Source organism: Piliocolobus tephrosceles, chromosome 13 (assembly GCF_002776525.5).
Source record: "Piliocolobus tephrosceles isolate RC106 chromosome 13, ASM277652v3, whole genome shotgun sequence".
NCBI classification, from domain to species: Eukaryota; Metazoa; Chordata; class Mammalia; order Primates; family Cercopithecidae; genus Piliocolobus; species Piliocolobus tephrosceles.
The window spans coordinates 2,134,010-2,148,453 of NC_045446.1; the positions used below are offsets into that span (position 1 = coordinate 2,134,010).

Consider the following 14,444-nt stretch of genomic DNA (forward strand, 5'->3'; position numbering starts at 1 on the left):
CGTCTCGTGAGGTGGGGCGTCTCGGGAGGTGGGGTGTCTCGTGGGGTGGGGCGCCTCGGGAGGTGGGGCGCCTCGGAGGTGGGGCATCTGGGGAGGTGGAGTGTCTTGGGGGGCGGGGAATCTTTGGGGCCGGGCCACTTGGGAGGCGGGAACATCATGAGGACAGGGCATCTCAGAAGCCGGGTCCCTCCGGAGGCTGGAGTATCTTAGGAGGTGGGAGCTGGTAGCAGAGAGGCGTCCCGCAGGCAAGCTTTGAGCAGGGAGGCGCCTGTATGGAGGTCTATGTGGGGAGAGGGATGACAGGAGGCCCAGATTCCAGCACTTAGGAAACCTGTGTCGGAGAGCCGGGTGCTGCTGTGCAGGCTGAGTTGTGTGGATGTCAGCTTCCGCACTTTTATTTCCTGGTTTGTAGACAAGGCAGAGAGAGGCTGAGATGGGCCTGAGGTCACCTAGGTGAAAGGCACTCAGCAGCCAGGGCCTTGGGCTGCCCTCTACCTCATCACCATGAAAGCGGGACTCTCTCTTTTAACTGACATCCGGGCTCCAGAGTTACTCCAGTCCTAACTCTGATTGATCCTAAAACTGCACTTCTAAGGACACGGCTTTGGTGTTTCCCACGCTGCTGCTTGCCCCTGGGAAGCGCTGGCTCCGCCTCGGAAGAAGTTAGCACCAAGATGGCAGCCTGGGGCCTTTGGGGCCCAGAAGAAACACTGGCCCCCAGGAGTTCAGTCATCAGGGACTTGGGATGTGGGGGCTTTTCAAACAGCTTTATTTAGACGTGATTGACACACAGTAAATGCAGATGTTTAAAGGGAACAACTTGGTAAATTTTGACAGATTTATACCCCCGTGAAACCATCACCAACTCCCCAAGCACCTCTGGGACCCTTGGGATCCCTGCTTCCTGCCCCTCCTCCCCGTCCCAGGGCAACCACAGGCCCTTGCTGTGGGTGCACACAGCATGCATTTCAACAAGTGAACTCAGAAGGCCCTTGTGCACCGTTGCTGTTCTCCCTCTTTGGTTCAGCACAATTACCCAGAAACCCACCGTGCTGTGGCGTGCCCGTCATTTCTGCACCCGTGCTGTGGCGTGCCCATCGTCTGTTCCTTTTTATTGCCGAGCAGGGTTGCACCCACGTGTGCAAGGCCGCGATGGCTCCCAGGTCCACCCGTTCACCAGTCAGTTGGCATGTGGGTTGTTTCCGTTTGGGGCATTTACAAGAAACGCTGCTAGAACATTTGTGTACAAGTCTTGTGTGAACCTAAGTTCATCTCTCTTGGATAAATACCTGGGCGTGGAGCAGCTGGGTCATGTGAATGTGGGTTTCACCACTTAAGCAGCAGTTTTACATAACTGCCAAACTGTTATTCAAGGTGGCTGGACCGTTTTACAGCCCCCGTTGCGTGCGCCCCAGTCGCCTCCCCCAGCAGCATGTGCTGTGGTTGGTCGTTTTCATGGCAGCCAATCCTCTGGGTGCGCTCAGGCTGTGGCTGCGGCTTGACCTGGGTTTCCTGGTCCCTAGCGAGGCGGAGCATCTCTTCGTGTGCTTATTTGCTGTGTGTGTCTTCTATGGAGAAGGGTCTGTTCCTGTCTTTGCCCATCTTGTAAAGCTTGGGTTGTCGGTTTGCTTGCTGTTGAGTTTGGAAAGGTCTGCATACGTTCAGGGCACATGTCCTTTACCAGGCCCTGCCCCGTGTCTTTCAGAGAGCAGGTGGTTTCCGCGTTCCTGACTCTGGGGAACTCTAGTCCTGCCACATGGGGTCTGGTATAGGGCAGGGGCACCTCTGCCTTTCCCACCACAGCTTTGGTGCTGCCATTGCCCTCCCTCGTAGGTGGCCCTAGGGGAGTCCCTCCGCCTCCGTTTCCTCATCCAGAAACTGGGGGTGACCATCACCACCATCGTTGTCACCTAGCTCCAGCTCAAGGTCCCTGCTGAAGGCCGGAGAGCTCAACATGGCCCCCTGTGGGTCCATGCTAGGGCTGGGAAGACCAAGGCCCAGGTGAGGCCTCTGCTCAGTGCCTGGCACTCCTTCGTGCCCCATTTTTCCACCCAGGGTGGCTCTCAACTGTTTCTGGTAGCCTCGGGGACAATTGAGGTGGGCAGGCTGGCGTCACCCCCATTTCCCACTGTCCTACCCACCCCTCCTGGCCCAACTGTTCTGCCCTATTAAAAGTCACATGGGCCCTCGGGTCCTTCCTGGTGTTGACCCAGGCTCTCAGGCCCTGCAGGCCAGGACCAGCCTTCCCTGCAACCCTCAGCAGAGGCCTGGGGCCGGGGCTTGTCTGGGGGCAGCCTTCCCACACGCCCCTGAAGTCTGAAAAGAAGCCCCTTCCCAGAGCACAGCAAGAAGCTGCAGCATGGCCTGGAGTCCCACCGTTAGCAGGTTCGGGGTTTAGGTTAAGCTTTGCTGTCACTACCTTTCTGTTAGGACGCTGTGCCCATTAGATGGGGTCATCCCCTCAGTGCCCAGGCTAGAGGAGGGGTGGTCCCTGCCCAGCCAGGGAGGGCGTGGGGTGGATCAGCCCCTAGGGAGCAGCTTCTGAGCCAGGCACCGTTCCAGGATCAGCTCTGTTTTATAGAGGGGGACACTGAGGCACAGGGAGCCCGGGGACCCTTCCAGCAGCCCCGCAGCTCCTGTGGCTGAGTCAGGGTTTGCCACCAGGTCTCTGTGGGGATGAGGCTCCCCCATCCACCTGCCCCACTCTGTCCTGGAACAGCTCTCAAAACGGTCTCTGGACCACAGTTTCAAAACAAATAAACAATGTTTTCAGAGGCCCTGGAGGAAGCCAGAGTTACCATGGCAACTCGGCCTCGCCACCGCCTCCTCCCACCAGGCTGCAGATGGAGCCAGCTCAAGAGGGCAAAAGGGTGAGGACAGCCAGGCTCTCTGGGGCCACCCCCCAGCCCCCACCCTTCTTGCCTCTCCTGCACTGTCCACGACCCTCCCTGTGCTCCCACGGGTGTAATGGGCACAGAAGAACTAGGAGCTGTCTGTTCCTGCAGGATTCTGGAAGCCAGGGGCCCCTGACCTCCCTGGGGCCTTGTCATGTGATGGGCACACTTGGGGTCCCACCTGCCAGATGGCTTCCAGTACTGCCGGCAGGTGCACGTCGGGCCCTCGGTGATTCTAACACACCTTCCACTCGGCAGGAAGAGCTTCAGTGTGGGGCCTGGGCAGGGGAAGGAGGCTGCCATCCTCTCTAAAGCAAAGTATGAAAATTGAGTAGAAACTCCCATAGGAGGGCAGGAGGTCCAGCTCCTCAGAAGAAGGTCTGAGAAACCACAGCCCAGGTTGTTGTGTCGGGTGCGCGGAGAAGGTGCTCTGGCAGGCCCGCTACGGGGGACCATCAACAACCCCTTTGGGGTGAGAGCCCCATGAGACAGGGTCTCGCTCTGTCACCAGGCTGGAGTGCAGCAGCATTGTGGTCACAGCTCACTGCAGCCTCCAACACCTGGGCCCACAGTCTGCCCACCTCAGCCTCCCAGGTGGCTGGGACCACAGGCATATGCCACCATGCCCAGCTAATTATTTTTACTTTTTGCAGAGATGGGGTCTTGATATGTTGCCCAGGCTGGTCTTAGACTCCTGGCCTCAAGCAGTCCTCCTACCTCGGCCTCCCAAAGCGCTGGGATTGCAGGCGTGAGCTACCACACCTGGATAATGTTTTTCTCGGAGACAGAGCCTAGCTCTGAGACCCAGGCTGGAGTGCGGTGGCACAATCATAGCTCACTGCAGCCTCAATCTCCTGAGCTTAAGTGATCCTCCCGCCTCAGCCTCCTAAGGTACTAGGATTACAGGCACTTGCCACCACGCCCAGCCCCCTCTGGCCTTATTGTCTGTCAGGCCCAGCTTAGGTCCTGGGTGAGGGGAGGCAGGAGTGTGAGGGAAAGGGGGAGGAGGCATAGAGCCCCCAGCTCCTCCACCCACCCGAACCCTCACCAAGGCCCTAGACCTGCCTGCCTGGGGAGTCCTCAGGGCTTTCCTTGGGTATGGGCCATGGTACTGGGGCCCGAAGCTCACACTCTGCTGGGCACAGCCCCCTGCCCACCCCCACCTTGGGGCCTTGCTTGCTTCCCTGGCAGGGCCGTTGGAGCAGGAGTGGGGCTATCCAGGTGGTGGTCTTGGGTCCAGCTCCCGGTTTCTCCTTTTTTTTTTTTTTTTTTTTTTTTTTAAGCTTTCAGTTTCTCTTCTGCAGTTGACTGGCAGCCCTGCATCTGTGGTGGGGTCGGCGCCTGGTGCTGGTGAGGCAAGGCCTCAGCTGCTGGGACAGGACCTGCCTGGCACCCAGCTGGTGGCAGAGCCAAGCATTCCGACTCAGCTCTGGGAGCAGCTGCCTTCTGGGCTGACGTTCTCCGCTGGGGAAGTTGTGCCCTCATCGCCCTGGGTGCCTCCTCACCTTGCTGATTTCATCTTGTGTCCCCCTGCCTCCTCCTCCAGGAAGCCCCCAGGGCCTGGCCCTTTGTGAGAGTGGCATGGAGGAGGAAGGCAGACTCGCCCAGGCCAATGGGAGCCAGATGGTGGCCACACTTGTGGGGCCCTGACCCCACAGGCTTCTTCAGCACGCCCTGGCGTGGGTGGTCCCAGCCTGAGTGCTGCGCACGGCTGTCTGCCAGACTGTGTTTTAGGGGATTCTCGTTCTGTCCTTCTGGGGCAGCAGGGGGTAAAACCTGACCCACCCAGACTGTCCAGTAACAAGGGCCTCCTGTTGTGGACCAGGGACCCTGGAACTGACTGCGTCCTAGGGATGCAATGTCCCCAGGCTGCTGCAGGGTTGTGGGGCCATGTTTCATGCCTGGGGCAGGAAGAAACCCCAGGAGGGGTCTGAAGGGGACCCAGTCCCCATCCTGTCTAGCAGGGAGGAGCATCTGCAAGAGGCGACTGACGGGTCCTGGAGTGGAGGAGGGTAGGGGCAGCAGGAGGCCGAGGGGTCCTGGAGTGGAGGGTAGGGGCAGCAGGGCTCAGGGTCACTGGTCATTTATGGGGATCACATGGCCACAGTGTGCCCTGCATGGTGCTAGGCACAAGGGACAGAGGAAAAGCCTGTGTCCCCTCCCACCACCAGAGGGCTGGGCACTGCCCCTAGGGAGAGAGGAGGAGTTGGTGCGTGCGGAGGGGGGCCTAGGGCACGTTGGATGATCAGAGTGGGCTGAGCTGAGCCTGGTCTGGGGCCCAGTCTCAAAGGTAGACCCCACCTGGCTAGAGTTGGTTGTGTGCACACAGGACGACCTGGCATTAAGGGCCTCTCCTCTCTGTGAGCCCCATCCCCGCTGGCCGGACTCCCAGCACAGCCCCCTTCCTGCCCCAGCTGCTGAGCAGCAGTGCTGGGCCGGCTTCTGTGCACCCCTTCCCCCAGCCCATCTTGGAAACCACAGCAGCTTCCTTCCTCCCAAGTTTCCCTTCCCAGGGCTGATGGCAGCAGGGATGTATCCCACAAACCCCGCAGGCCCTGGTGCCTACAGCTTGGCCCGGTAACATCAAATCCTACTCCGTCCTCCTGGCAGCAAAGATGGGGTGCCCCCGCCCCAGAGTTTTCAGCACCCCCAGACAGAGGCAGTGCCCCAACGAGCTCAGAACTCTTGGGGTGGTGCCACATCCTTGCAGGAGGGTGTGGTGGTCCTGGGATGCTCAGGTCCTGGTATCTCCTCTGGCCAGATATGGAAAGTGAAACTACAGGGTGTCCAATTAACCTTGAACTTCAGATAAACACCAGATTATTTTTTTGTATGTCCCATGCAATATTTGGGACACACTTATCCTAAAGAAGTATTCCGTTTTCATCTGAGAGGCAGATTGAACCGGCATCCCGTGCCTTCCTGGCAGTCCTGTGCTGGAGTTGCACTCCACAGGTGCAGGGCAGGGCCAGGCTCCAAGAAGATGGCGGCCAAAGCACCTGCCTCATGCTTCCTGACTCCCGGGGCTCCTCGGGGCATTGCGAAAACCAGGGCAGCAGAGCTGACACCTGGTCCCTGCTCGGGAGCCAGCGGGTGGCTCAGCAAGGCAGGAGGCTGCTCAGGCTGCGCGTGTGGGGCAGGCGCAGCCCTCTTGGTACGTGTGACACCGTTCCTGCTCTTTCCCAGCTGGCTGGAGGCGTGATCCTGGGTGTAGCCTTGTGGCTCCGCCATGACCCGCAGACCACCAACCTCCTGTATCTGGAGCTGGGAGATAAGCCTGCGCCCAACACCTTCTACGTAGGTGAGTGCACATGTGGCCGCAGACGCATTCAGGGAGGGCTTCCAGGAGGAGGCAGGGCCTAGCCTTTTGGGTGAGGACATGGAGGGTGAAAGGCAGTCGGGCATGGCATGTCTGGGCAGGGAGGTGGCCCTGGAAAGGGCTCTGGGCACAAGGGTTGAAGTGGAGGTGGGCCTGTGGCCTGCTGGCTCCTCTGGCCTGAGCCAGGGCAGGGGGTGGCAGCCAGGCCCGGGCAAGGACTGTGTTGAGAGCTTGCTTATTTTAAGTGTGGGGTTATTTCAGGGGAGGCTCCCGGGGAAGGGTGGGGCTGGATGCCTGGGCTGCACTGAGCCTGGGAGGGAGGGAGGGATGGAGCTCAAGGGATGGAACCCAGTGAGAGGTGGAGAGGGGGCAGGGGAGGGGTGAAGGGGGGGCAGGGGAGGGGTGGAGAGGGGGCAGGGCGGGGGTGGAGAGGGGTGGAGACACCCCAGAGGCTGATGTGACTCAGCTGCCTCTGCAGGCAGCTGCACCTTGCGGCCTTATTAGGCTGCGTGTGGGGGACTGGGCTGCCCTCCCCACCCCCAGGAGCAGAAGTGATGGAGGAGGAGGGGGGCAGGGGCAAGGCCCGGAGCAGGAAGAGGACCATCTCACTGTGCAGAGCAGCACCCCTCCTCCTGGTACCCCCGGCAGGGCTGCTGCTGGTGGGGCTCTGGAGCATTTGTTGAGATGCGTCTGTCCTTAGAGGAGGCCTCTGGGCTGGCCCTCTTGCCCTCACAAGCTGAGGGGTGGGTGGGGTGGGCAGCCTGTGTGTTCCCAGTCTTCAGGGCTTCCCTCAGCCAGCAGGTGCCCCCAGGCCTGGAGCTGTAGGGCCAGGCCCCCCGCCAGTTACGGAGGCTGCTTGGCTTAGTTGCTGAACCAGGGCCCCAGGAGGCCCGAAATGGCCCCACACCTGCACCATCCCGCCTCTGTGCAGCCACCCCAGGGCCAGGTGAGGACCCTGGCCACACGGCATGCCCGTTCCTTCTTCCCCATGCCCCGCTCGTGGGTCAGATGGCTGGTGCTGGGGTCCAGACGGTGTCAACAGGGACAGTCCCCGTCCTCCGCAGAGACAGAAGCCTGTGGCCCACGGAGGGTTTCTGGGCCTAGCTGATCCTGGGGAGGGTCCCGTGACCCTGCCCATAGGTTCCTGGCCTCTCTCGGGGCCGTGGTGCCCTCACAGGTGTGTGTCAGGAGAACGGGAAAGGCTGCTTGTCCCAGGGGCTCGTGTGGAGACACCCCCTGCAGGCAGCTGGGGTGCTCCTGCCCGCGTTCTCAGAAGCACTCGGCTTAGCTTTGCCCGTGTGCCTGGGCTGTGGGCAGCAAAGCCTGGCCAGCATCCTCCTGTCTCCGAGGGTGCATCTCTACTGGGAGGCCCCTCCCGGGTCTCTTCCTTCCCGCTCCCCAGATCATTAGGGCTATTTGGGGTCCAGAAGGTCCTCCCAGCCATCCTGGGCCTTGTCCTCCAGGGCCACCAGTCCAGCCAGTGACAACCACAGCATCCCTGGCCTAGAACGAGGCTGCCCCCAGCACATTCCTCGTACTCCTATCCAGGGACAGGAGGGGGCTGCCCCCCTTCTCCAGGACCTGGGGCCAGTGGGTGTGAGGCAGGGGTTCCTGGAAGGGGTTACTCTCCAGGCACCCAGTGACCAAGCCTTGTGGCTAGAGCAGCTCCCACTGCTGGGCCGGCGTCCGGCCCTGTGTGGCCGGAGAGGAGCTGAAGGGTCGCTAAGCTTCGGGCTGGGGCAAGGACAGGGGACACCCCAGAGAAGTATGCCAGGCCTCCTTCCTGTGCCCCACTGTCAGCAGAAGCAGAGGTCACAGGCTGTGCTGAGGCCCCATGGGGCAGTGGTGCTGCCTCCACAGTGCCAGGGCGAGGCTGGTGTTAGAAGCCAGGGTCTCACCCGCGTGGTGTCACCGTGGTCACATCAGAACTCCAGCCCCAGAGCTGCCCACCCTCGGTCCTTGGCTGTGGTTTCCCTGGGCTGGAGGAGCCTGCTGTTGTGTTGGCCACACGACCACAGGACCTGTCACCTCTGACATGGGCTCTGCCTGGGTCCCCACTGGACGGAGACCCCTTGGAGCTCCTCTGGCCATCAAGTCCTTGCTCATCCCAGAACTGGCCTTCTGGAGCCTCTTGCTGTCCCCAACGTGGGCCGGGCCCTGCCAAGGGCTTGTTTTCTAGCGCTGGGAACAGGGCGGGTTTGCTGGGCTCACTCCCCCAGAGACGCTGCGGGTGCGGTGGGTTAGGCCTGAGGGCTTGAGAGAGGAGCCTGGGGTGGGGCTGGGGCCTGGCAGGGGGTCTGGCAGCCCTGGGCCTCCCACCTCCTGTCAGAACCAAAAAAGGCAATGGGCCCTCCTGACCTGCACCCCTGAGTGAATCCAACCTTGCAACCCAGGAGTGTCAGGACCTGAGGGGAGGGAGACCTGGCTCCTGGGCACTGTGCCCGTAAGGAGGTGGCCACCTGCAGGGCATTGCTGGCAGAGGCTTCATCTGATCAGGCAGGAGGCTGGGTGGCCAAGCCCTAGATCTGGGTGTGTTCTCTGCCTGGCGGTGAGTCCTGCCCCAGGCACCTTCTCCCGTGGACTGGCTGGGCAGGGACAATGGGCCTGGCTGTGAGGAGGGGGCCTGGGCTGCCTTCTGCATTGCCGCAGCGACAGGGGACAGCCCCGCCTGCTGAGGGACAGGGGGATGGGCAGGCACTGAGAGACACTAACAGCTGTCCCGAGGGTACAGGGCCCTGTCTGGGTGGCCAGGCCCATGTCTCGGGCCCACAGTGTGGCCCCCACCCTTGGACGGCGCCTTCTCCCTCCCCAGGTGTGTGCTGCCCAGCCAGGGGCCGTGGGGGAGTTCGGGAGGGCTGGCCTACGTGTCCTGGTCCAGCTGTCCCAGGTGGGGTGCTGGGCTTCAGCCCTCAGCCCAGGGCCTAGGAAGTCAACTTGATCCGCCCACACAGCAGCCAGGTTCAAACGCAGGTCCCATAACCGAAGTGCTGCTGTGCAGCCAAGATAGGGGGCAGGAGCCAGCAGGGCTCCCGCCCTCCTCTCGCACCACACTGGGGAGGCAGCATTGGTTCTGGTTCCGGTTCCTGGGCTGCCCCCTCAACCCCGGCCTACAGCGGGGCCCACCCTGTGCCTTCTGATGCCACTCCTTCCCCACGCCGAGTCCCAGAGGCTTTGGGAGTGGGTGCAGGTGGTGGGTGGTGGGTGGCAAGTGCAGGCGGTGTGTGGTGGGTGTGGCAGGTGGCGGGCTGTGGGCCACACCATAGGTGTCATCCCTGCGAAGCACCTGTCACCAGCACTCAGAGCACTTACGAGGTGCACAGTCCCCACGTGGCCTCCTCAGTCTCCGTCCTGTGTCATGGGAGAGGTAACTGAGGCACAGAGAACTCACCAGGCCAGGCTGGGATGTGGGGTCCCTCGCTGCTCATCCCTGGCCATCAGCAACCCCACATCTTCCCAGCTGGGCGGCCCGTGGTGGGGTTGGCACCCAGGACCCTGCGGGGTCTTGGGCTGTGACGAGCGTGCAGGCGCCCACCCGGTGTCTCTCTCCCCGCAAGGCATCTACATCCTCATCGCTGTGGGCGCTGTGATGATGTTCGTTGGCTTTTTGGGCTGCTACGGGGCCATCCAGGAATCCCAGTGCCTGCTGGGGACGGTAAGGTGGGGAGGACTGGGAATTCGTGTCCCAGGCTGCAGACACCTGGGCCCGGGAGGGGCTGGGGGCTGCGTCTAGCCCTGAGGAGGGGCTAGAGCTGGTGCTCAGGGCGGAACCTAGAGTTCTGGGGGAGGTGGCTCCTGTGCCCTGGTTTTCCTGTTTGGTTTTTAAATTAAATCCCATCATGCTTGATCTCCATCGTGGCCAGTTCCTACGTGACCGCTTTTCTTTGTCAAAAAATAGCCACAAATACAACAGGGAGCAAGCCTTAGCTCTGAGGCGAGCCTCAGTGTTCCGGGCACACTGCCCCCAGTGGGAAGCCCAGGCCTGGCTGTGCCATCCAGGGCCTGGCCAGTCCAGGAAGAGGGAGCCTGTGCCCGTTGTCTCCAGTGGGGGAAACTGAGGCACATCCCATAGCTCCCCCTTCCTGTGGGGAGCAGGAGCAAGGGGGTGGGGAAGACCAGTCAGGGGTCATGCTGCTGCACACGCCTCCCTGGGGGCTGCAGACGTCCTGGACTCACCAGCCTGTGACCCCACCCCTCGCGCCCCGCCCCATCTACCCCGTCCTGCGGAGCCTGGTGCCGCGTGGGGACATCGTGGCTTTGACGGCTCCTTCCTGGACCGAGTCTTAGGCCCTGTGCCCCAGGGCTCCACACAAGCTGCTCACTCCTGGTCAGGTCGTGGGCTGGTGACTCCCGCTAGCCCCTCACACACACACCTGCTGGGCACCTGGGTGTGTGTCCTGGGGCCCTTCCCACAGCCTGCCCTCTTTCCTCCCTCTGGCCACTGCCTGGCTCCAGTTCTTCACCTGCCTGGTCATCCTGTTTGCCTGTGAGGTGGCGGCCGGCATCTGGGGCTTTGTCAACAAAGACCAGGTGAGCCTGGGTGCGTGGGTGTGCCCCTCACCCGCCACACCTCCCCTGTCGCGGGTGGGGTGGGTGAAGAGGGCACCCTCCTCTCCTGTGGCAGGTTGGGCGGGTGAAGGGCACCCTCTTCTTCTGTCGCGGGTGGGGGTTGGGCTGACCCATGTTTTGTGGGAGCTCTTTGGGCTCCTCCTGGGTCCCCCTTGCTAGGAGGATCTCCAGGGGCTTTATGGAGGAGGCAGCACTGGGGCTGAGCACAAGGCCAACCTCCCGTGTCCCGACACCCCTGGGGCAGCTGAGAGTGCAGAGTCCTTGTTCTCTGGGGTCTGGCCTCAAAGCCACCCTGCCCAGGGAGAGCCTGGGAAAAGTGCGTCCGCTTGGGGCGGGGTGGGGTGGGGGCAAGGTGGGGAGGTCCCCCCTGTGCATGTGGCCGCACCCCTCCCCCAGATCGCCAAGGACGTGAAGCAGTTCTACGACCAGGCCCTACAGCAGGCCGTGGTGGATGACGACGCCAACAACGCCAAGGCCGTGGTGAAGACCTTCCACGAGACGGTGCGGCCCGCGGGGGCGAGGGCGGGGAGCAGGGCCGCAGGGACCCGGCTGGGGAGTGTCTCGTCCTGGACAAATCCTGCCTCCGCCCAGAGGTGCAGGAGGTGCCCTTGGGACCTCCAGGACCCCTGGGATCAAGTGGTACTCGGGTGGGAACCCAGTGGGCCAGGCTGGCCCAGGGTGTGGAAAGCTCTGAGCAGCGCAGCTGAGGAGGGAGAAGGCTGGCCCCTGGATGCGTTCTGCAGTGGGGAGCGCTGCATACCCCTGGCCGCCTCCCCGTGGGTTCTCCAGAGCCGCCATCCCCCGGCCACGTCCAGGGCTGACCTCGCACCCCCGCTCTCTGCAGCTCGACTGCTGTGGCTCCAGCACGCTGACCGGTCTGACCACCTCAGTGCTCAAGAACAATCTGTGTCCCTCGGGCAGCAACATCATCAGCAACCTCCTCAAGGTGCGTGAGGCCGCCGGGGCCGCGCCTGATCCCCTTGTGCCGCCCAGCCCCTGGGTGGGGTCGGCAGGTCACACGGCAGCCCCACGGGGAGCGACCACGCTGGGTGGCGTGGCCCCTGCCCGGGCTGCTCTGCTGGCGGGTCGGGGTGGGACTGCATCTGGCCCACGAGGAAGGCAGGTGCCCTGCGCTGCGCATGCCGGGTGAAGAAGGTGGAGGCTCTGGGGGGCGGGAACTCACCTGCACCCCCAGCTCCGCGTGTGCACTCGTGGGTGTGGACGCCCCTGACAGCCTGTAGCTGGCAGGGCCTGCAGGCCATATAGTGCCCTGTGGAAGTTGCCTGCTGAGGCCTCAGTGAAAGTCGTCTGTGGGTGCACATCAGTGATGCTGTAGGGATCTAGTGACACCAATGATCGTGATCTCAGGGGAAAACGGCACAGTGTGTCCCGGGCATTTCGTGTTTACATTAAAAAGAGTGGAAAAAAGAAAGCCGGCAGAGGCCGGGCCGCTGCACCCACCTGTTCCGAGGGGGGTGGGGGGTGGGGGGCTGTTTCCAGGATTCCCCTCTGCACTTTCTGTGGTGACCACGGATTACTAAGTGACAACAGGGAGCCGGAAGCCGAGGCCCGGCCCCTGACCACACGCGCCTGGCCCCCCTGCAGAAGGACTGCCACCAGAAGATCGATGACCTCTTCTCCGGGAAGCTGTACCTCATCGGCATTGCTGCCATCGTGGTCGCCGTGATCATGGTGAGTGGGCGGGGACGGAGGGCCCGTTCTCTGGGCTGCCCCTTCCGCAGGGCCCCATGCTGACCGCACCCCCCACCACCCTCCCGCAGATCTTCGAGATGATCCTGAGCATGGTGCTGTGCTGTGGCATCCGGAACAGCTCCGTGTACTGAGGCCCCGCAGCTCTGGCCGCAGGGACCTGTGCAGTGCCCCCCGAGTGACCCGGACACTTCTGAGGGGGCCATCACCGCCTGTGTATATAACGTTTCCGGTATTACTCTGCTACACGTAGCCTTTTTACTTTTGAGGTTTTTTGTTCTGAACTTTCCTGTTACCTTTTCAGGGCTGACGTCACATGTAGGTGGCGTGTGTGAGTGGAGACGGGCCTGGGCCTTGGGAACTGGAGGGCAGGGGTCCTTCTGCCCCTGGGGTCCCAGGGAGTTCTGCCTGCTCAGCCAGGCCCCTCCTGGGAGCCACTCGCCCAGAGACTCAGCTTGGCCGACCTGGGGGGCTGTGTCCACCCAGCCCGCCCGTCCTGTGGGCTGCACAGCTCACCTTGTTCCCTCCTGCCCCGGTTCGAGAGCCGAGTCTATGGGCACTCTCTGCCTTCATGCACCTGTCCTTTCTAACAGTCACCTCCAACTGTAATCACAACGTCCTGAATCCGTCATTTAATAAAGAAGGAACATCAGGCATGCTACCAGGCCTGTCCAGCCCCTCAGTGCCAGTGGCATCTGAGACCTAGGGGTTGGCCAGAGGGCAGGGGAGTCCGGCACGGGTGGGGCTCGGCTCTGTGGACTGTGTGGGCTCCAGGGTAAGGGGGTGGGTTGGGATCCCTGGTATTCACAAAAGGAGTCACTCTGTAAAATTTGCGGAGTTATTTATTCTGAGCCAAATAAGAGCACCTGTGGCCTCTGACACAGCCCGGGAGGTCCTGAGAACTGGTGCCCAAGGTAGTCCGGCTACTTGAATTTATACATTTTAGGGACGTCAGACATCGATCAATACATCTAAGATGTATGTTGGTTTAGTCAGAAAGGTGGGACGATTTGAAGGGGAGGGACTTTCAGGTCATAGGCGGATTAAAAGATGTTCTGATGAACAATTGGTTGAGTTTATCTAAAGACCTGAAATCGATAGAATGGACTGTCTGGGTTAAGAGAAGAAGTTGTGGAGACCAAGATTCTTATTATGCAGATGAAGCCTCCAGATTGTAAATGTTTCTTATCAGACTTAAAAAGGTGCCGGAATCTTAGTTAATTATCTCCTGGATAAGGAAATAGACCCTGAAAGGGAGGAGGATTCTCTAGTGAATGTAGATTTTCCCAAGAGACAGACAGCCTTGCAGGGCCATTTCAAAATACATCAGAGAAATACATTTCGGGGTAAAATACTTTGATTTCTTTCAGGGCCCGCTGTCACATTGGTATCTTATTGATACACAGTCTGTTTTGTGAGTCTTAAGGTCTCTGTTTATTTTTAGACAGAGTTTCGCTCTTGTCGCCCAGGCTGGAGTGCAGTGGCGTGGTCTCGGCTCACTGCAACCTCCACCTCCCGGGTTCAAGCGATTCTCCTGCCTCAGCCTCCCGAGTAGGTGGGACCACAGGCATGCACCACCACACCCAGCTAGTTTTGTATTTTTAGTAGAGACAGGGTTTCGCCATGTTGGCTAGGCTAGTCTCGAACTCCTGAACACCCGAACTCAGGTGATACACCAAGTGCTGGGATTATAGGTGTAAGCCACCACACCCAGCCTAAGGTGTCTGTTTTAATGTGAATTCCCACTGGAAAAGGGTATAATGAGGCACATTGGGCCACCCACGGTCATCATGGCCTGAACTAGCTTTTCAGGTTTACTTTAGAATGCTTTTGGCCAAGAGGTGTCCATTCAGTTGGTTGGGGTTGCTTAGAATTTCACTTTGGGTTTAAACCAGGGAGTAACTCCAGGTAGCAAGGGCCCTTTTTGGGAGGGTTCTCTGTGCTCTCTTTTGGGA

At 61.0% G+C, this 14,444-nt stretch overlaps 1 protein-coding gene across 2 annotated transcripts in view; it reads left to right on the forward strand.

The window, feature by feature from the left end:
- The window catches only part of CD81 (CD81 molecule), a 20,619-nt gene extending 7,469 nt beyond the window's left edge, over window positions 1-13,150 (forward strand). The window contains exons 1-8 of one of the 2 annotated variants that reach the window (XM_023183552.1): window positions 2,829-2,870; window positions 6,081-6,195; window positions 9,768-9,865; window positions 10,666-10,740; window positions 11,176-11,280; window positions 11,624-11,725; window positions 12,385-12,471; window positions 12,561-13,150. In XM_023183552.1, the coding sequence (XP_023039320.1) occupies window positions 2,844-2,870; window positions 6,081-6,195; window positions 9,768-9,865; window positions 10,666-10,740; window positions 11,176-11,280; window positions 11,624-11,725; window positions 12,385-12,471; window positions 12,561-12,623 (672 nt within the window). In that variant the 5' untranslated portion in view covers window positions 2,829-2,843 and the 3' untranslated portion in view covers window positions 12,624-13,150. Of the gene's footprint in view, window positions 1-2,828; window positions 2,871-6,080; window positions 6,196-9,767; window positions 9,866-10,665; window positions 10,741-11,175; window positions 11,281-11,623; window positions 11,726-12,384; window positions 12,472-12,560 lie in introns of those variants that run through there. The other variant, XM_023183551.2, reaches the window with a different exon arrangement.
- The last annotated feature ends 1,294 nt before the right edge of the window (window positions 13,151-14,444 follow it).